This window comes from Telmatherina bonti (assembly GCF_933228915.1).
Source record: "Telmatherina bonti genome assembly, chromosome: 1".
NCBI classification, from domain to species: domain Eukaryota; kingdom Metazoa; phylum Chordata; class Actinopteri; order Atheriniformes; family Telmatherinidae; genus Telmatherina; species Telmatherina bonti.
The window spans coordinates 30,500,161-30,521,849 of NC_136619.1; the positions used below are offsets into that span (position 1 = coordinate 30,500,161).

At 40.2% G+C, this 21,689-nt stretch overlaps 1 protein-coding gene across 1 annotated transcript; it reads left to right on the forward strand.

Annotated features, from left to right (window-relative positions):
• The first annotated feature begins 784 nt into the window (after positions 1–784).
• tdrd3 (tudor domain containing 3) lies at positions 785–14,075 on the forward strand. The gene is made up of 14 exons (XM_079241176.1): positions 785–954; positions 2,387–2,471; positions 4,674–4,739; positions 5,395–5,555; positions 6,716–6,857; positions 7,037–7,108; positions 8,709–8,858; positions 9,305–9,457; positions 10,016–10,193; positions 11,528–11,653; positions 11,821–12,740; positions 12,895–13,020; positions 13,509–13,648; positions 13,924–14,075. Exons 1-13 carry the CDS (start codon positions 917–919, stop codon positions 13,623–13,625), a joined length of 2,334 nt encoding a protein of 777 aa, XP_079097302.1. The 5' UTR covers positions 785–916; the 3' UTR covers positions 13,626–13,648; positions 13,924–14,075.
• Positions 14,076–21,689: the final 7,614 nt, after the last annotated feature.

A 21,689-nucleotide genomic window follows, 5' to 3' on the forward strand; every position in this document is an offset into this window, starting at 1 on the left:
CAGCCACATTTGCCAACTCCACGGGTGGGATCCCAAGGCGTTCCCAGGCCAGCCGAGAGATATAATCCCTCCAGCGTGTCCTGGGTCTTCCCCAGGGTCTTCTCTCAGAGGGACGTGCCTGGAAAACCTCACCAGGGAGGCGTCCAGGAGGCATCCTGACCAGATGCCTGAGCCACCTCAACTGGTTCCTCTCGATGCGGAGGAGCAGCGGCTCTACTCTGAGCCCCTCCCGGATGACCAAGCTCCTCACCCTATCTCTAAGGGATATCCCGGCGAGATCCGGCGCAGCTCCTTCTTCACCACAACAGACCACTCTGCATTACTGCTTACCCCTCACCAACAAACAATCTAAAGCATGTAAAACACAGCATTCACTCTGGACGTCTTGTGGGTATTTCTATCAAGGCGGTATGCAAAATGTAATTAAAAATCAACAGACATGAGTTGCTCAAGAAGACTAACTAGTCTGAAATACGCTCAATAGATTTTAGTATAACAAATCAGTGTTTCCCAATCCAGGTCTTCAGGACCCTCTGCCCCTACTTTAACACACCTAGGTTAAATAAAGGGATCGTTAACAGGCTGCAAAAAACTTGATGAGAAAGTTTGGTTAGCAGGTCTTTTGAAGGAGGAACATGTCTAAAACGTGCAGGACAGGGGATTGGGAGACACAAGTATGAATCGATTTTCTGATCAACGCTGAAACAAAGTATTTTGACCCTCTTCGCACTCCTTACTAGCACAATGCGTCTTGGTCAGTGACGTGTTTACGGCTGCTGGGTCGTTCAACACTCACATTAGCAAGCATTGTTAGCAGGGCTATAGTATGTATTACAGAGTTAGATAGTCGTAATTCCAGTGCCCCTATTCTAAAACAGTTGTTGTCGTTATTAGCACATCTGGAATTGGGACGGAAATGAGCGATTTGGCAGATTCTTTGACTGAAGAGGGCTGGTAGGTAGCATGATCGCTTATGCTACAGCTAGCTGTCCAACAGATGTTCCAAATTGTTGTTTGCTATAATTAATAACCAGTACTTCTTTATTGTAAAGCTGTGCAAGAACGGGGCAACAAAATCACATGCAGATAATTTAGTTTATTCCAGAAATTCCAATTACGTTTTCAAAAGTGAAACGCATGCCTTCTGACAAAGTAAACAGCGAGATGTGCTAACTAGCTAATGTCCAGTACGAGGCAGGGTTTAAGTAGTCATAACATGCAGGGTTAGTCAGTGAAACCCAGGTGTACTTGTTAAAACAAGGTCTCTGGAAAAATACATGAGTCTTTACCGACCATAAATCGTTAAACTGTGACTGTAAGAGAATGCACCTCAATGCATAGCATCCATTTGTACAATGAACCTCTTTAAGTTTGGCAATAGAACAATCGACATCTAGTTTTGCAGTATATATATATATATATATATATATATATATATATATATATATATATATATATATATATATATATATATATATATATATATATTAGATAATATGTTAGAAAGAAGGTAACATTCCCAAACCTTGTCGGTATTACTCTTTAAAGAAGACAATTTATGTTGTCATCTTTGCTTGTACTCTATAGAAGAGCTAACGAAGTCAATCAACTGCACATGAATATTTCCATAACTTGTAAATATGTATTTCTGCCTCATTGCAGGGCAGACTGAGAAATGATTTTGGTTTATGGAAATGTTCTTAAATCTTTTTACATGTTAAATGACTTTTAAGATTAAGCTTAAATGGAATAGTTAATTCAACCAGATTTTCAGGAGTAACACCAGCATTCTCTGTATGATTTAGATATAAATTTAGCCTGTTTTTGTCTGTTTTCACTGTGCAAAAAGCAGTGTGTAATCACTGTAGTATTTCAGATGTTGCTCATTGTCAACAGCTCCATCAAACAGTGATTACACCCACTGAAAATCTTACATGGTTTAACTTCAATACATGTTATGAAGACTAGATAACAGAATAGCTCTAAGGCAGGTGTATTCAACTGGGTCCTACAAGGTCTACTATTTTGCATGTTTCCCATGTATTCCTGTTTCAACACACCTGAATCAAATGAAATTAATCCAACAGCCTATCAGGTTCTGCACAAAGACGCATTAATTTGAGTAATCTGTGTTGGATTAAGGGTACATGGAAAACCTGCTGGATTGCGGACCTTGTAGGACTGAGTTTGTCCTCTATGGTGCCCTCTTGTCTTTCTTTCTAGAGCATGCTGACCTTAAAAAGTACACAATGTGTTTTGGCACACTAGACTTTATCAGGATGCAAAGAAGTAAATAATAAATTTAAAAAAATAAAAAAAAAGAGAAAAAGATCATGTTTAAGCTTTATTATCTTTTTTTCTCAACCCTTTTTGTCCCATTTTACAGGTACCTCAGTGATGAAGGTTTAGCAGAACTAAAAGGATCAACTGAGAATATAACCCACAGTGACATTATTCGTATCGCGCTTGATGTAAGTTTTGCCTTTACATGTTGGAAGTATGACAACAAACTGACTTTGTATCTGTGTGCGGATGTGCAGAAACGCTCTCAGACATTGAGTTTTCTCTGTAAATTCTTTTGCTAAAATTGAACTATGAGCAGTTTCAGTATGTGTGCTGTGCATATGAGTCTGTTCTTAATGCCAGCGTGTCGCCCATTAATGGCAAACCGAGCAATATCTCTAACCTCAGCCTTAAAGAGTATGATATTTCCATCATGTGTTTCTTCTTTACTCAATAATTCCACAGTTAATCTCCTACAAATGAAAAGAGCGTGAGGTCAGAGATATTACCATGGCACTGACAGATGATGCAAAACAAAAATAATAATTACCAAATAATTGTATAACACCATATGGTTATCCAGAAAAGAGACTGAAGTACACAGAAATGCATAAAAATACCATTAATTTAATAGTCATAGATTGCAAGTGTGTTTGTTTTCTTTCTTTCAAGAATTCAGTAAGACAACTATTGTATCAGATGAGCTCAGAACACAGTTGATGCTAGGGCTGGGCAATTAATCGGATTTTAATCTCAATTACGATCTGGGTTTTCAACGCTCATAAAAATAAAAGGATGCAATTATTTTTGTCTTAGCAGTTTCCTCTCCTGCTGTCTTCAGCTGCTAATCGAGCGTCTCTGGCATTGCAGCGCTGTGCTGTAAACTCCTCCCACAGCCGCTTTGGTTTCATTCAGACACTGTTCTTGCTAAATCTGGCGACTTTTTTTTGTTAAAAGCGATTAGCGACAAATCTAGCAACTTTTACTGGAGTTATTAGAGACTTTTCTGGTGTTTTGGTGACTGACTTGAAGGCACATATTCTGCAGTTACTGTAAGGAAGGAGCAGCGGGAGCCTCTCCTGTCCTAAAGCACTCCCAAACGGCCAGTCTCGGTCTGCTCCGGCTGCAGGTCAATGTAGAATAACTGCAGTAGGTTGTGGAAGTTCACAAAAACATAGTTTATACCATTGTCAGTGAGAACAGGCTGCATTATTTTCGTATACATAGTTCGGCGAGTTAAGTCTCTGTAATATCCCTCTGTTATGGGGTGTTACCATAGCAATGCGTTAATCAGCTGGTTCAGATCAGCTGTCTTTTAACAGGTGAATGAGAAAAACGTGCTGTAGCCTGACAGCGGTTGTTTGGCGTGAAGCGTACATCGAGGCCAACATAAAATAGTTCCTATATAAGCGGTAAAAGCGGATTAAACAACTCTGAGCCGTACATTAGACGGTTATAATGCGCAACCGGGAGTTGAAAACACCACAACGCTAAAAAAATACTGGATAATTGCGTTTAATAATCAAGATCTCAATTTCAGTCAAAATAATCGTGATTATAATTTTTGTCAAAATGGAGCAGCCCTAGTTGATGCCTTCACTGCAAAAGACGTGAACTTTGGCCTTTGCCTGGAGGATCTCACACAACCCTCCACCTGCTCCATCCTCAGATGCAACTTTAGCCGGGAGACTTTATGACCATTAAATGTGTGGAATGTAAAAATAAGTTCATAAAATTATTATAGCTCCATTGCTGCTTGGCCAATAAAACAGCTACTGTCTCATTTTATGCTTTATTGGCCTAACCTGATTTTTAGAGGAGTTATATTTAGACATTATTGTAATGATGTTATTACTCTGTTGATGCTGCGGTCTTGGCTGAAGCTGAAAGAGAGATCTTTAATCTCAATGTGACATTTTCCTGGTGAAATAGATACTATAGTGTTGGAATTACTGATTTAAATAGGACCTTTTTGTTCACTTGTCAGTATTAGTTATGAATGAGTAAATATTTTTTTATTTAGGTTCCAATCAGATATGTCAACAATGATGCTCTTTTATTCAGCTTTGCAACTAAATCAGTGACATTGATGTCAGTATTCAGTAATCAAAAATCATTTTATGTGATATTAAAGGTTTATTGCCTCTGGAAAAACTTAAATTACCATTATAGTGGCATGTAAACTGAAAAAAAAAACAACACTTCACTGTAGTGGAAATATGAAACAGTCATGCAGCTTTTTAAAAATGTATTTTCATGGGAATATTACAAAATATAATAATAGTAGACTGCTCTACTGTGACAAATAGCCTCAGGATTTTTTCTACTGTTCATTTGTAAAAAGATTATTAGCCCTTTTAAAAAAAACTAAAATCATATGTATTTTGCAGAGTGATTTAAGGCCTATTGGCAGAAAATTTTTACCATCTGATATCAACAGTGGAAGAACTGAGAAGGTAAGTACAGCAAAAATCATTCTCATGTTTTCCTTGTAAGTTGATGTTTCATTTCAGTGCTTTTCCATTACAGCAACTGAAAGGCAGTTCTCAGACGCGCCACTAGATGGTGCTGTTACACCGTGAAACGAATGTTACAGAACATGTTTTTTTTTCTCTCTTGTAAAAATGGAAGTTGAACAACTGGAGAGAAAAAAAAATCCAAATATTAAAACATGCAAATTTCTGTTTACACAGCTTTTGTTCTCTCCAAATTCAGAGTATTAGACATTCTTATTCAACTGGAGTAGTCTCTTAAAGAGTGAGTGGGTCTTTTAGCTTCTATAGCAACACTGCACCTTGCACAGATTGCCGTATAATATCTAGAGAGCGCTTAGACATTTCTATTCACTGAACTACACCATATTATTTGAGGGACTGGGTCCTATAAACGTCTTTACACAAAGTGGCTGCATGGATAAGCAGTTTGATGGAATAAACACTTATGTGCTGAAGAAAAAGAATGATTTCTATCATTTCTATGATGCAAAATATAGTTTTACATTTCATACTGAAACTCGAGAAGCTTTTGCCTGTGCTTATGTTTCATGCTGCTGATTTACCTGTCAACCCCCCCTTTTTTCTTTCCTTTTGGTTGTCTGTTGCACATGGTCAGTTGGAGGGGCCATGTGTCCTCCAGTTGCAGAAAGTGAGAAATATCTCAGCTCCTAAAGACAATGAGGAGTCCCAGGGAGCACCGCGAATGCTGCGCCTACAGATGACAGATGGGCACACCACCTGCGTGGGATTAGAGTTTCAACATCTGTCTGAGATCAGGTGTGTTACATTCTTATGCCAATAAAGGGATGCAGTTTAATCTAATTTCCAGGGGAGTTAAAAATGGCTGGTTAACGGCAGTAAGGAAGAAAAAACAGTTGCTTTAAAGAAAAAAAAAAAAAAAAAAACCAGCAGAAAAATAAAACCTAAAAAACCGCTTTGCTGCATAGATTCAAAACAGGCTGCGTTCAGCCACTTCACTATTAGATTCTGCACACTCCCTCCTCTTTTACCTCCTTGTCAACACTCTCACCTCACAGCATGGCTGAATTTCCCCCTTTATGTGCAATTTCCACGTAGTGGCAGCTGATCTAACAATTTGCAGCCTTAATTACATCTCCATCCAAGCAACGGTGGCCTTGGCGACTGCTGCCATGGTGACTAGCCAGTCTGTACAGGTGGAGTGGGCCAGAATGTGGGCCTTGACTTCCTGATGGGAAGAGAGGAGAGAACAGAACAAATCCCCCCTTTATGAGCAGCGCACGCGCGCTCACAGCCGACAGCAGTGGTTAGTGTTTCTGATCAAAGTGTCTGCTTTAGTGCGAGGAAGGCCGTAAGTGGGCGGCAAAGAAGGATGAGATGGATTACGGGGCTGTTCAATATGTAAGACAGTGATATAAAGAGAAGACAATTAAGCTTTGAGTAACAACATGAAGGTTGAACAGTGGGTTTGTCAGATTGAGTGTTTGTGATTGAATCAAGGATCGCCTGCGCCTCATTTCCGCATTTTCCGCCGACTTGAGAACACCATCTATCCCAGAGGTTCGCAGTCAAATCCATAATTGTTACTTTGGCTTCCAGCATCAGTAGCTGGAAATCCCTCTAAGTCCCTGTGCTTTCCTAATGAGAGAGGCAGAGGCCTTATCAGGCCTGATGAGATAGAGGCGCTTTTAATTTACCATGAGGATGGGTGAGCAGCTGGGATTATTAATAGTCTCTCCTAGCCTTGCCACCCATCTGCTGGAAGTGCTCCATGTCATTTAGAAAGTGTATGGCTAAGGTATTAGCTGTTAGGGGTTGGCTGACACGGTTCTAATGTGTTAAACCCTTAAAACGTGATCAGCAGGTTGTAAGTGAGTATTTTCAGCATGTTTTGGATTTTTTTTTATTATTTTTTTTTTATAGCTGTTCTTTTTATTTATTTCTTTATCATTTTACAGCCTTAACACACCCCCTGGAACAAAGGTAAAGCTTCTCGGTACCATCCAGGTTAAAAACGGTGTTTTACTCCTCGACGACTCAAAAATTGCTGTCCTTGGAGGAGAGGTTGATCACATGGTGGAGAAATGGGAGCTACAAAGGGTGAGTGTCAAAATGTGAACGATGGCTCGGCTACTTTGGCTGGAAAAGACAGAAATCACGCTTTGGTGATAATTTTGAATCTGCGATGAAGGCCGGCTCTGACCTTGTCATCAGTGCTGCTGCGATTCGTTTGTGTTACGTTTTAAAAATGAGTTTTTGCTTTATCCTTCAACCTGCAGAGTCTGGCCAAACACAGCAGGAGTAACATTGGAGCAGAAGGTGGACCTCCTCCCTTTGTGCCATTTGGTCAGGTGAGGGGGGAAAAAAAAGAAAAAAAAATCTTAACTGTATTTTTTAAGCAACGCTTGCAAAGCTCCTGATACGATCCGGAGGAGCGCTACCTGAAAACAGGAAGGCAAAACGATACTGTAAGGAATATGACAGTTTAAGAAATGAGATTTCAACAGTGATTTAATTCAAGCAAAGTACTGATGAATAACAATAACCTCATTAATGTATGCGGGGAGTCGGACTCGGATCAAACTCCGCGAAGCTCCGTTACTCGGCAGTCTTCTCTCAGATCTTTGTAAGCAATTGTGTCTCTGTGAATCTTTGAAGTGGATGGCTGATTTTTTTCATTCTGTTTTGTTGCTTTTCTGAAACCATTCTTGCAGAAGAGACGACAGCTTTATAAGACGAAGCAGGTCTTTTAGTTGTACAAGCAACAATAATTACTGGGATTTCTAAAGTCCTCCCAGTTCTGCTGCCAAGCAGTTTGTTTCTATAGAAAGTGTCAGATTTAAAACGACTCATTTCTGCCTCATCCTTGTGTTTTAGACAATATTAATTATTGTTTTGTTTTTTGTTTTTTTTTATTATACATTTTGTGCCTTTGTACATGGAAGGCTGCTTTCTGAAATTGAAATGCAACATTTTCACATTTAAGAGATTGTGAGCCAGTACTCCCCCCGGTAAGGATCACAGCTTTAGAAGCGGATGCATCTCTTGCAGCCTGACACTTGGATTTTTGGATTTTCAACCACTTTATACTCCAGATTTGCTGGAGCTTTATAGAGTTGCATGAGGAGCATTTGGGACTTATGAGTCAACATTTTCCAATACAGATTTTCCTAACTCTACTTCGGATGCCGGGCTGCTTAACCGCTTTGAGTTGCTTTGTTATATATTATTTTTATTCGCCAAAATAAAATGACACCGTAAAGCCTGTCTGTGTCTCCTTGGCTCTTTGACATGTCTCTCTCGCAAATTTTTCAAGTTGCTTCACTGCAGGATACAAACAGTTTGTTCTTTCATCCAACATTTAGTGTCGCAAAAACGTTTTTTAAAGGTCATTTATAGATTTGAAGGCGCACAACAGAACTTTTGCAGATTTTCTCAGTGACGCTACTAGTTCAACAACCATCTTGCATCCTACCTGCACCTTGAGCTCTCTCCAGTCAGCAGAAGTCAGTCTTATCTCGTCCTGTATCTCTCTCTCTCTCTCTCTTTGTTTTTCTCTCTTCTTCTGAAAATGTCCTTTTTCGTTTCTTTGCTGAGTCAGCTGCGATGTGGTAATAGTGTGGGTTGCGATGCATAAAGCGAAACTCGACAACGTGACGCGGCATCAGGATAGAAAGTTGTATAGTTGTGTAGTTTCTCAGCTTTGGGACACTGCAGGACAGCGTCAGCTCCAAAAATGCACATTATAGATGTTGCTGTGACATCAAATGAGTTCGGAACAGAGTTTTAATGTCGGAAAGTTACGTGAGGCATCTTTAATTGCCACATTTACAGTCTTACAGGCTTAGAACTGCAGAGGAAGTCATCATGGTTCCAATAGTACTGAGTGCTCTTATTCTTTGCTCAAGGAGCTTTTTGACTTATGTGACTCTTTTACAACCTCCCCCGCAGAAGTGTGCAAGGAAGGATGATGTAGACAGCCGAGAACTGGATCAGAGGAAGACCCTTCAGATTCAAAATGTGGCCAAGAGCCCTGATGAGAACGATGAGTTTGAAAAGCAGCGGACAGCAGCCATTGCTGAGGTGGCGAAAACCAAAGAGGTACGTATGCAACGCTTTGTCTGAAGTTCTCATGTTGGTTTTGTTTCACTCTATTCCTTTTCTTTTTTTTTTTTTTTTTTTCAATCAAACACCTTTAAACTAATCATGCTTTATTTATCTAAAGCTGCAACTCAGACGTCTGCTGTTGCAGCTTTCTCTCACCTGCTGCTGAACATTTGATTTTCAGAGCCATGTTAACAAAGCCTCCTGCTTCTTTTATTGATTGGTGTTTTTGCAAAAGCTGCTTAATGCGGCCACTGTTTCAAATGCTCCCTGCTTATTGACATTCACCTTAACCTGAATTGCTGTTTGACATTCGAGTTACTCTTTAGAGTACACATCATAATTACGCTGTCAGCTGCGAACTTCTGTTTCTTGATTGGTTATGTTCTTTGTCCACCACTATAGCTCTGTTGATCCTAATAGTTTCTTTTTTAAACTTGCAGGGCCCCCGCACATTTGGCGGTGGAGGAAACGCAGGCGGTAATTTATCCAACGCTGCTGCCTCGTCCCGAAGCCGAGACTCTTACCAGCAGAGGAGGCGAGAAGACAAGGTTGAAAGAACACAAAGCAGACAGGAGGGAAACTACAGAGAGCTGGTGAGGAGACAGATGTGGTTCAAAACCTGCAGAAAAAGGGAAAAAAAAAGTGCTTTTACTTTACGTTATCGAAGGTTCCTTTCACTGTTGCAAATCAATTCAAAGGTTAGAACTTGTTCTGTGTTTTTTGGTTGCTTTGGTCACTTCTGAAGTCTTATTTCATGGTTCAGAGACAGAGTGAGGCATTGATTATGATGTCGTAGGATGGAAATGGAGTTGCAGGTCTGGTCAGATTTTCCAATCAAGCCGCAGTCCATTCGTCTTGCTTTGCCTGGCGCCGTTGCAGGTCCTGGCTCAAATGGTCCAGCTTTGGGCTGAGCAAATAAACAGAGTTTGTTTTATATATAATTTTTAAATGAAACCTGCGGTAAGTCGAGATGAACTAAAGCTAAAAAGGGGATTTTTTTGTAGTTGTTTTCTTTTCAACCATTCACCTGCAAGATCTCTCTTTATCACTATCATCCGTATCACTGTCACCCGGAATTGTTCCCTGTCTGTACTTTGATACTTCTCTGTATAATATGTACCTTTTCTTTTTGTTCTTTCTCTTGTGGCTAGGTGGATGAACGTGCTTTGAGAGACATCATGGAGATGGGCTTCAATAGAGAGGCTGCTCGACAAGCTCTGATGGATAATAATAACAACCTCGAAGTGGCGCTAAACAGCCTTTTGACTGGATCTTCTGGTTACAGACCTGGTTCTGTTGGAGCCGAATTTAACAAGTCACAGCCGAGAGGTTCATAGACCCTCATACACACACACACACACTCACACACACACAAACAAACATAGTTACATAAAGGTCGGACAGTGAAGTGGAGGTCACCAGCAGTCTGGTAAAAGATCTCAAGATCTTCTTGTGCATTTAGTTATTAGAAAGTTGTTGCACTCTTCATGACTTATTTTTAAGTAGATGTTCTATTTGACTTGCTTTGTTTGTTTCTGGACTAAAAATCTTGGAACAACTTAAAACTTGACCAACAGCACCGAATCCCTCACTACCTTTCTTTAATGAATGTGTTTAAGCATGCAGACAGTGGCTCAGAGATCTCCTCAGACAGACCCGAAGTGAAATACCTGGTTAAGTTGGCGTAACATTTATAAAGGGCACAACATACACACACAGTGGCAGTTTCTATACGAATGGACAAAGTCCAGTGGGACCAAAATATAATGTAATCAAAGAAAATGATGTAATATTACATATCTGTATGCAATAGAAGCACATGAGCATCTGGAATTAGGAGTTAAAATAATGATATTCGTCAAGTGATTTCAGTTAATAGGATGTCAATTTGGGCTCTTGTCTTCTGATACTAGAAGTCTTTCCCTGCTAATTTAAGCAAAGATCATCTGAGTAAAGCCAGAATGTTGTTTGAAAATGCTTTTGAAGTGGAAGAAACCAAAACAGAAGCTAAAACAGAATAACGATGGTGTTTTAGTAAAGGGAAGAATATTGTATTCCCGTTAAGGGGTTCATCACATCCATGACAGATGGAGGCGTTTGTAACACGGTTTGGACATATTTAGCTGCATCTGGGTCAGGACGGTTCTCCGTCATTTAGTTAAAAATGAAGTTTGGAAGATGTCAGTAAATTCTAAAGGAAAATTTTAGGACATCGTTGTATGAGGTAAACAGAAAAGAGGTTATTCAGCAAGACAACAGCTATCAGCACACGCTGAAGCGCCTCTGAATGGATCTGCTTTAATTCCCTCCAACAGAATGAGCAGAATAGTTTTCAGCTACTAGAAACGGATTCAGTTATTGCTCCACTAGAGGGTCAAAAACTGAAAACCAATGTTGATCCATTTTCTACACAAATTATGCCTCTTTTTTTTCCCCCCCTAAATGAGCTGTTTTTTTTTTTTATGCCTTCTGGTTTTGTGTGAACACCTGGTGATATTTTAGGTTATAACTTTTAAGTAATATAAAATTTTCTATCATTTGTAAACTTACAGAGTAACACATAAAAAAAAAAAAAAAAGGATGCGTAGAATATTTAAATGTTGACATCCAGGCCTGTAGGCTGGACACCCGCTGTTCTTGATCTTTGTTTGGGTTCTCTTCAGGCAGAGGGAAAGGAAGAGGGAGGTCCAGGAATGAAGATGAGGAAGAGGGGGCAGGGGGAAGACCATCTGGACCAAGCACTCTGTTTGACTTTCTGGAATCAAAGATGGGAGTTTTTTCCATCGACGGTGGGTGAATTTGCCTGCATCTGATTTTTAGATAAAGTTTGATTTAAAGCATGTTCCCTCTGACGTGGAAATCCAGTGCAGCACTCCATAATATTCCTTTATTCATTCAGCTTCTGGTTTGCCGTAGTGTTGGATCGGACCGATCATTTGTTGCTTTGTTTTCTCAGATTCTAAGAACATGGCTCCACAGAGACACCACGAGAAAGCAAATTTCTCCAACTCAAACTACCACACCAAAGATGCATCTCAGACCAAGTTCTCCTCACACAATGACCACAGGCAGCAGAGGAATGACAAACCACCTCGTTTTCACAGGGACACGGATTTTCCCAAGCCTGGTCAGGAGCCTGTTTCTAACTACGCAACCTCATCGGCTCACGCCCAGCAGTGGAAGGGCCAGGAGAGGTGGTCCCGAGGCACATCTGAGCGAGTGCAAAACGACAGGAGAGAAATGAGGGATGAACATATTGTTCCCTCTCCCATCATGACTCAGCAGCAGATGGAATTGAGTGGATCTTTCCACCAACGGTCCCGTAATGGAGATGGTGGCGGGAATATATCAGGGCCGCCTTACAGGAGAGGGATGAAAGATAACGGCCCCCCATCTAAAGCGAATAATTCTGCAGGAAGTGAAGTGGACGGACACGGAAATAACAAACGTGCAGACAGAAATGAAGAAGCAAACAACGGTAGGAGGAAGGGGAAGGGCGAGCGGCCAAACTCGGATCACTTTGAAAGACAAAGGGATAGCGGCCCATCAATCTTTAACTCAAAGGGGGGGAGCTCAGGGACACCCCAGGAAGCAGGATTATCACAGGGTCCTCGAACAGTGACAGGGCACCCTTCTCTTTTCCAGAATGGAGAGTTGGAATATAAAAGAACTGGACCAATTAAACCACCAAACCCATCATTTCCTCCTAACAGGGAGCAGGTACCGAAGAAAAACGCGCCGAATAATCCCGGTCCTAAAAGAAGGCCTGGGCAGGGCAAGGGTCAAGGTCCTCGAGGACCAGAGAAAAGTCATGTCACACAGCATGCTTGGAAACCTGGAGATCAGTGTCTGGCTCTGTACTGGGAAGACAGCAAGGTAGGAGGTTCCAGAAGTGCATTTCAGATGTAATGTAGTCATATAACAAGAAAAGTCGCACATTTCAGTCCCTCATCGGACTGCAGTGAATTCACTGGCATGAGTAGTTTGAATTTAAAATGGATTTCTTGTGTTTCTGTTTGATCGTGTCAAGTTTTACCATGCTAGAATAGACGCCGTGCATCCGTCTGGTTCTACGGCTGTCGTCGTTTTCAGCGACTACGGAAACTGTGAAGAGGTCCTTCTGGATAACATTAAGGCCGTTACTGCTGATATGTTGGTAAGGAAAAGAAAAAACACCTAATATTTTTAAGGAACTGCAGGTTTGGACCCCGACTGGGGTCCTTTCTATGTGGAGTTTGCATGTTTCCCCCATGCATGTGTGGCTCTCTCCAGGTATGGCAGTTTTCCTCCTACAATCCACAGACATGCATGATGGGCCAACTTATGTTTCTAAATTGACTTAAGACTGAGTGTGAGTGGTTGTTTGTCTCTGTTTTGGCCCTGTGATGGACTGGCAACCTGTCTGGGGTGTAACCTTGCTTATGCTTAATGCTTGGGTAGATTCCAGCCCCTTGCTTGAACTAGAGTAAAGCATGTATAGATTATGAATGGATATTTGTTTTAAGAAAAAAAAGAACAAGCTGGTCTGTACTCTGTTAAAGATTTATCAGTATTCCACTGAGGTGCAGAAAGCTAATCAAATATGACACCTAGCTTGATTACTTACTGAAGCGCATCACAATTATATCAAATATACAATGGCAGGAGGAAGATGACGGTTACTATGACAGCTCACTAGAGTTTCGCCGTGGGGGAGATGGGCAGCCAAGACGCACGAGACCCACGCAGCAGTATTACCAGCCACCTAGGGCGCGTGATTGATGTGTCTGCGTTTACACTGGAAGGTAAATGAACGAGGAGATGTTCACTTTTCACTTAGAAGTAAAGCGTCAAACATTACTTTTTAATGATTTATTCATTTCTGATTCTCCTTTTAGTCAAAGTTTTAAGCTGTTAGAGGTTGAAATTTCTCTTTCATTGTCTTTTAAGTTGTTGCTTACATGTTTAGCATAATCAGAAATCCGAATATTATTTACATTTTTAGTACAATGCAGTGTATGAAACAATTCAACAAGGCTTTTTGTTTAATCATACATATTTCTCCCCCTCCATGTGTCAGTGTGCTTGTCCCTCCTCCCTCATCTTTCTGCAGCAGTCCAGAGTGCTTCCAGGATTTCTCAGCATCCACATCATCAGGACATACAGGACTTTTTAAAGGGCTGATGCACATGATGCAAAACTATAGTGTAATAAGCTCCTGTTTATTATGTCAAGGACATATCAATTGTATATGTTGTGAAGATTTGTTCAATGGAGGTGTAAAAAATAAACTAATTAGAACTTATCAGGTTGAGTTTACTGTTTCAATTCATTGCCTGGTTTTCCTTCATTGCTGCAATGGTGGTACCTCACGAACCGCTTCACATTTCACAAATGCTCACTTGGACTTGGGTGAAGGGCTGAGATTTTTCTTGATATGATCGTTTCTTTAGTTATTATGGTTTTTAAAAACAATCAAGCAAAGAGAACATATTCCAAAGAAAGACATACCGTACAAAGGAAGGGATACATGGGTGTAAAATGTGGCTTGATTTGCTGGGTGAGGCACATCACGAGGTTGTAAACCTTGTTACTGTCATGTAAATAGAAACAGGATTATTAGTTCATTTTAGTTTCCAAGTTAATTGAAGTGGATTTCATCTGATGTCATGGTAATGCTAAAAAAAAAAAACCCTATCACATTTACAATCTTGTCTTTTCGCCCAACTTAGCTCTGACATTTCTCTTCATGAAGATAAACACGAGCTCTACAAGTCCATATCAAACAGCCTAAGCTCATTTGTTGTGCACTTTGAAGCAAATCCAAAGGGTAAGACAATCCCTTCCCCCTGTAATAGAGATGGTTACACTGCAGAGATATCAGTTTTGCGCATAACAAAAGGGACTGTACATTGCTCTTCAAGCACTGCGCACACATTGCTGGCTGTTTATAGACTTGTGCTGCGCTGGAGACAAGTTTTGCACGTGAAGAAATAATCTCCAGCTCATCTCCAGTTTCTCTCTCAGCAACAGCGGGAGACAAAACGCACAATGCAGCAGGGTTCAGCAGAGAGGTCACCGTGTGATTCTGTGTCGTCGCTCCAAAGAGTTTGCTTTATTTTCCAAGCAAGGCGCCAAGCGACCATACATGAATAATTAACGGCTGGTAATATGGAAACCTATCTGCAAGGGAAGGAACTGAAAGTGAACCTGTTGAAAGTGTTCAGGGGGACAAACTGACACGCTGGCTGCAAAATAATAAGGATTGATTTTCAATCAGATAAACGCTGATATCCTGCTAGGTGGGCTTTAGCCCTTTTTTCTTGTTATTTTCTGTGAAAGTCTCTTTTACTGTTGGATTTGGTCTATTTTCTGTTTCTGAAATGTGAACTAAGAGGAAGTGGCGTAATGCTTCCGGAAAGGGAAGAAGTGGCCACACAATGGGACTGACATGCAACTTGATCAAAGTTAGGTGAAATGCCATTTCGCCGGCTTTAAAGCGGGCTCAAACAAGAAGAGTTTTCAAGCTGATGGATAATTGTGGAGCTTGATATTCATAAGGGCACAATAAACAATGCATAGGAAGGACAATGTCAGAATGATAATGATCATGGAGCATTAAATAAAATATAGCATAACACTGTTTACTGCATTTAAAAGTTTGGCCCAAGTCATTAAAAACAACTTGTTGATTTTCATCTTTAAATAACTACAAAGTTTATGTTGTCGTCATGCCTTGATCAGAGCAAATCTGCAGTTTTAAACACTGGTTGTTTTATTTCTGTGACAGAAAGACGCCTTACAGTTAAACAGGATTCCAAGCATACAATGTACTACAAAGCAGTCTGCTTATGATTGGGTTTTACATGACTGGATTTACAGTGGGTGTTAAATGTATCGGGGCAGTAATTCACTTTTTAATGCCGGGGCTTGACAGATTTGAGCACAGTTGGCTTCAGTTTGATTGCATTTCCATTTATATTGGATTATGAGATGGTGGCATGATTCCTCAGTGGTTAGCACCGTCTCCTCGCAGCAAAATTGTCATGTGTGCTGGTTTGACAAGCATGTTCTTTGAACAATCACAAGGGCATTAGTGTCGATAATAGTGCCTGTGTGTGTGTGTGTCCTCCCACATGTTCAGCGTATTATTGTCCCCCAGACATGCTTACAGGCACAGTCCTAAAGTACAGATGTTGCAGTGTCTCCATGGTGACCGGAATGATTGACATTTCCAGAGCCATAAGGGTAATGTGGTTAATTAAAAAAAGCTTTCTAGTTTCTGCATTGCTCCCCCTTTTTTTTTTTTTTTTTTTTGGCTTCCCTACCTTGAAACACGATAACCCTCTGCAACAGGAGGACTGCTTTTCACTCCTCCAGAGAGAACAACCTTTCTCACATTAACATCCCCTTTGCTCTGCCCTCTTCGTTTCCCACCTGCCTGCCTCTCCTCATATCCCCATTCACAGCTGTTGGCCATTATCTTTCTGCTTATCTGACCCCTCACCCTCCATCTCTGCACCATGGTACCTTTGTAGTGGTGACATCTGAACCCTGTGATCCTGCTAAATGCACTCTTTCTTACATAATTCCTACATTGGCCTCAACAAACCAATCCTTTCTCTCCTTTCTAGCAGACTCGGGAATAAAGGAGATCAGAAAAGAGGTTGCATGAAGTGACTGCCTTAAGAGCAAAAAGGTTACCTTCACTGGTGAATCAGAAGAAGAAAAAAAATGCATTTAGAAACAACCCTTGATATGCATGTATACATTTTTAGCTATTTAAATTTGACACCTTTATTCTCTCATCATCACAAGACGCTGAAGAGTGTGTGTCCAGACAGACTTGCTCGACAGGCGATGTGTTATTTACTTCTTCCTGCTTGTGGAAGGTTGTCATTTGCTTGTGAATCAAAGAGTATAACGTCAAACCACCATCTGGTGGAAAGCTGCACCACTAATATGCAAAACATGTCCCTTCATGCTTTGAATCTCCAGGCAAATGCGATGCGTATTGCAAAGTCGAGCTCTCACTCATGCCTGTGAAGACACTGCAGCTGGAGTGTTGGAAAATGCCACCATTGCTTCCAACTTTTGCATATGTTCAACCACGTATGCCGAACAGCCGGGTTGTATGTCACATTTGAATTTGGTTTAAGGCACGACAGACTTTGTGTTTTACACATAGGGGATGTTGAAATCATTAAAGAGGAAAACACATATCTACAAATTTCTTATGTCAAAAAATTGTGGAAATCTTTAAGGTTATCAAATATTTGACATCCAGTAAAACGAAGAGTAGAAGTCTCAAATTAAAAGGGTTGGCTTTCCAATTCACCAATCACTTTATGCACTAGTTTCACACAAATTTCAACATTTGTATTTTTGCATGTAGGCCTTATGAATCAAGAAATTCAGCAGGGAACTTATGATTTATGGTTTATACGCAGCAGGCACATTTACTAGAGCACAAAGTGCGGAAAGGAGTTGAGCTTTAAATCCCGTGGGACTTCCAAGTTTAACACAGAACAAGCAGCCGCTGGCTAGCCAACCAGACACAGCAGCAGTCGACAAGGAGTAGAAAAAGGTCAGTTGTGATAAATGTTCCAATCCAAGCTGACTGAAACATCAGGAAACGGGGGCATGAGAAGACTGAGATGTGCCAGAACTGATGGAGCGAACCCAACAGATTCTAGAGGTCTGTTGAGAAAAACACAGCCTAACATCTTGGCTCATCTTAACACGCAGAATTCCAACACTATTTATTTAGTTCATTTTGTGCTCATTTCATGTATTTCTGTAGGGCCACCTTCAGGACCTTTAAAAGTTGTAAAACTACCTGGCATCTGGTAAAGGAACAAACACTGAGAGCAACTGACCTCACAGTTCTCTCTCTTGTTTTCACTTTCCCTGTTCTCCTCTCAGCTAACATTTGGGATGACAGATAAGTTCTCAATTGAAACCTTTCTCCCTCAAATCAGACCTTAACATGTGACTCAGACTCCCAATTATGTGTGTACTGTAGTCTCATATGAAGAAACATCGGAATGCTAATTTAATGGAACTGGATCCTTGAAAAAGACAAAAAAAAAAAGAAAAAAGTTTGGCAGAGTTTCAAACTTTTGTGTTATTACTTGAACTGCAGTTCAGATGCTCAACACTTAATGAGCAAGATAGGTGTTGCTTGTCAGTGGTAATGGCTGTTTTCAGTGTGCAGCAGACCATGGCCTGTATGGGTCATTCTTCAAACATCCTGCCAAACATTTGTTGCCAAGCACCTCTTGTGTTACTCATAACACATGACAATTTAATGGTCAAATGGGGCCAGTTAGTTTGACCAGAGACAGTTCAGACCAAAGGTGAATGATGAATCAGCAGCTGGTTATTGATCTTTACCATTACCACATATGGGTCTACATTGCAAAGCAAACATAGTGTAAAGTGCCTCTCAGTCACTTTTATGGACCCTGTCCAGTTAACATCTAATGGCTGCATGCCACATGAAGGAGGAAGAGAAGCAGGGCTGAGTCCAGCTAATGTGTCTGCCTTTGCTATTTTTAGCTTTTCCCCATTATATTTTGGGAGCAGATACGTGGAGGTTTTAGACATTAAAAATGTAGACTACCAGTATATCCACCAGCAAACTTTTTATTTCTATTAATGCTTTGACCATTCATGTAAATATAAAAAATAAGATAGTTCCAACCTAACCATCTGCTGAAAGCCTGGCACTCATGTCCATGTTCCTTTAACATGAGTCACTCAACAGGGTGACTGAAGGGGCTTCTACTACTTTAGTGAATTGTAATGGTTTTCTCGAAGCAGCAGCCTCCCAAAGCAGGGCATCTATCCCAACCGTGTGGTAACAATGTAATCATTCCTTAACATGTGCACAACTTCTTAATTTTTGAGATTGTAGTACAACTAAGCATCCATAGGATGCACCAGAACAAAACCTAACAACAGTGTGCAACTCTGAAACCTAAAGGACCCAAATGATTTGCAGCTATTATCCCAGTTGGAGACCCCAAGATGCCACAAGCGGTCTTGTTTTCATGCTTTCATGTTTTTATTTGGACTAAAAAGGGTAGGTACAGTAGGACAAATGTCTACTTTACCACAATTAATAGAGTTGTTCTGCTGGACAAATTATGTCACATTCTAAATGACCATAATCTTTTTCTTATGAAGCTGGACGAATGTTTTCCGTGTTAAAAAGCTATTATTGGCGTAGGACTGTAATGAAGATATTTATACTTAATTAAAACATTGCTATATATAGTGCACTGCATCACAAAAAAAGAAGAAAAAAAAAGACACATTTAATCTGGCAGGCTGGTCCGATGACACAAACTTGGCCTCATGTTTTGTCTTCAACTTCTGGTTACATGACTCTCTTAATTAGGGAGGTTACTGCATGCTGTAGATGTAGTGAATTTTTAAGCACTGATCTCCTTTTGACCCACGAGGGAGATGGAACTATTTTGGGTCATGTTAAAGAAACGGGGGAAAAAAAGCCTGTGTGAGCAGCTTCAGGGGTAACACTATCAGCTTCAACACTGCGTGGTAGGGCTTGGTCAGCAAGCTGAAAACAGAGGTCAGGACTGTGCTGGAAATCGAGATAGCGACTTGTGGGTCTGATGTTGGTGCTGTAAATGTATTGTAGCTGAACGCTTTAAAGGGGTTCAGGAACACTACGTTATTGGAGATGGTGCAAGAAAGATTACTGTCTGTTATTTATACCTTCACAGATTCTACAGTGCTCTCCAATCAATAAAGAAAAACAAATGACACGCTTGAATCAATACAAACTTCATTAAAAGGTCTTTCTAATACTGTTGCCTAACCAAAGCCAGGTCATGGTCGGCCATGTGTTTTTACGGTTGTCTTCACATATGCCAGTAAACTTTGGTCAGATGAGCTTGCCCTGCATGCAGTTTAGAGTTTAAGTTAAAGATCAAGAGTCTAATCTGGGGATTTGGTTATAAATAACTTTGCGGTTGATATTAAATGTGATCCTGTGAGCTGCAAGGACAAGTGTCAAAGTGACACCCCACTACGACGACAGTCATATGTAATGAATATTCTTTGCTGCTGACTTGATGTCATTGAATCAAAGAGAGGGAGAGAATTTTATCTCTTTCAGGATTATTGTTATCAGTGTTTCTATTGCCTGGTTATGTAAACGTCAGTGTCTGTCGCTGTGTCATAGATGTGAGAAATAATAATAATAATGACAATAATATTCATAAAATCAAATATTGTGGAGCACTTTTTGTGGTTAACTTTGTAGGCATTTGTGTTTAGATTGCGTGTGAAGTGTGGAACACACCGGATATTCAACCGTCTCAGGATGCCAGACTGCAGGAAGCAGAAACAGTCACTTGAAATGTGGACGGTGTAGAAAAGAAAAAACAGTTAATCACCTTGCAAATGGCAAAATGAACCAAAAGTTAACTTCAATTTTAAATAAAAAGAAAAAAGGAAACATTGCTAAAGACACATATCATAATAAACAAAGATCTGTACTGATCTGCTTTTAAGGGGTTACCTAGAGTTATATTTTATACACTGCTAAAACTACAACAGTTAAACGATATCACAGGTGACTGTGTGAGCAGCATAGTGCTTAGAAAGAGAACTTTGCATGTGTGATGTTGGAGAAAGATCCTAATAGAGTACTAGCCATCGTGGAACGATACTCATCTTTACTTACTTAGCAAGTTGGATGATATAGAGGAAGAAGTAGGCTCAAAAGTTCAGTTTTACCCCAGATTCCTCTTCACATCGAGGTTCTGTTTACATTAATCACCTAAACACGAAAAGGTTTAAGTTTACCAAATCCCTCAGTAGGTTACGACTCAAGAAAATACCCATCCACAAGGAGATCTGCTAAATGCAATTTCCAAAATGAAGGTCCAATGTGTTGTCTTTGCTTATTTGAGCTATATTTGCCCAATGAAGTACTTAAAATCCCTTAAATCCCTGGATAGACCTGTGGACATTAGGGATTTGCATCCGATTAAATACCATGATCAACAGTGAAGACGAGCAAGCCATAAGGCATCCTTTTAACTAAGTGGCTTATTTGTCACCAAGGTTATTTGTTTATTTCCACCTGTTTCCTCTTATCAGAGTTATGCAGAGCAGATCTGAAGAATGACAAAGGTTAAACTCAAAGGTTACCTTGAGTGGGAAATAAAGGTGGAAAATTACAATATTTTTTTCTATAAATTCAGTGTAGCCCCTAAACCCGGGGTGTCAATTAAAATTTTAGTACAGGGTTACATGCAGCTCAATTTAGTGTGTCCAGTGGGTTGGAGCAGTAAAATAATAGCATTAGAACCTATAAATAATGAAAACTTCACATTTCTCTTTGTGTTAGTACAAAGAAGCCAAAATATCAAGATTTTACATTTAATTAACTTTATTTCTGAATCTAGTAGTTATGTTATATGTACACATGTGAACATTTCCATGTGTGTAATCATCCTGACCACCTGAAATGACCTACCCCATAACACAAATGGAAATCATGATTCAGAAAGATAGTAAAGACAAAAACGTGTTATCTTGCTTGGTTTACTTTCTCACATTCCACCACCCAAACATATTTAAGATATCAGAAATAGGATATTTAGAAGACTGTGTCTACATTTACCGTTAGTCTTTCCTTCCTAGTTCACAGCCGGGATGCAGGGATAAAAAAGAAAACACCCTCATCACAGAAAATAATCACAGTTTTGAAGGAAAAAAAACAACACTCAATAAAAGGAAAATCCCAAAAGAAAGTTTACAGAAAATCTTCACAGACAAACTCATTTTGGCCAAAGAGAGCAGATGAAC

Bases quoted from the DNA above. Each gene is read 5' to 3' on its own strand.
- tdrd3 (XM_079241176.1), top strand. From the start codon at position 917: ATGAGCGATTTGGCAGATTCTTTGACTGAAGAGGGCTG. The intron at 955-2,386 runs GTAGGTAGCATG...CCCATTTTACAG, and splicing joins TCTTTGACTGAAGAGGGCTG to GTACCTCAGTGATGAAGGTT. The intron at 10,194-11,527 runs GTTCATAGACCC...GGTTCTCTTCAG, and splicing joins TAACAAGTCACAGCCGAGAG to GCAGAGGGAAAGGAAGAGGG.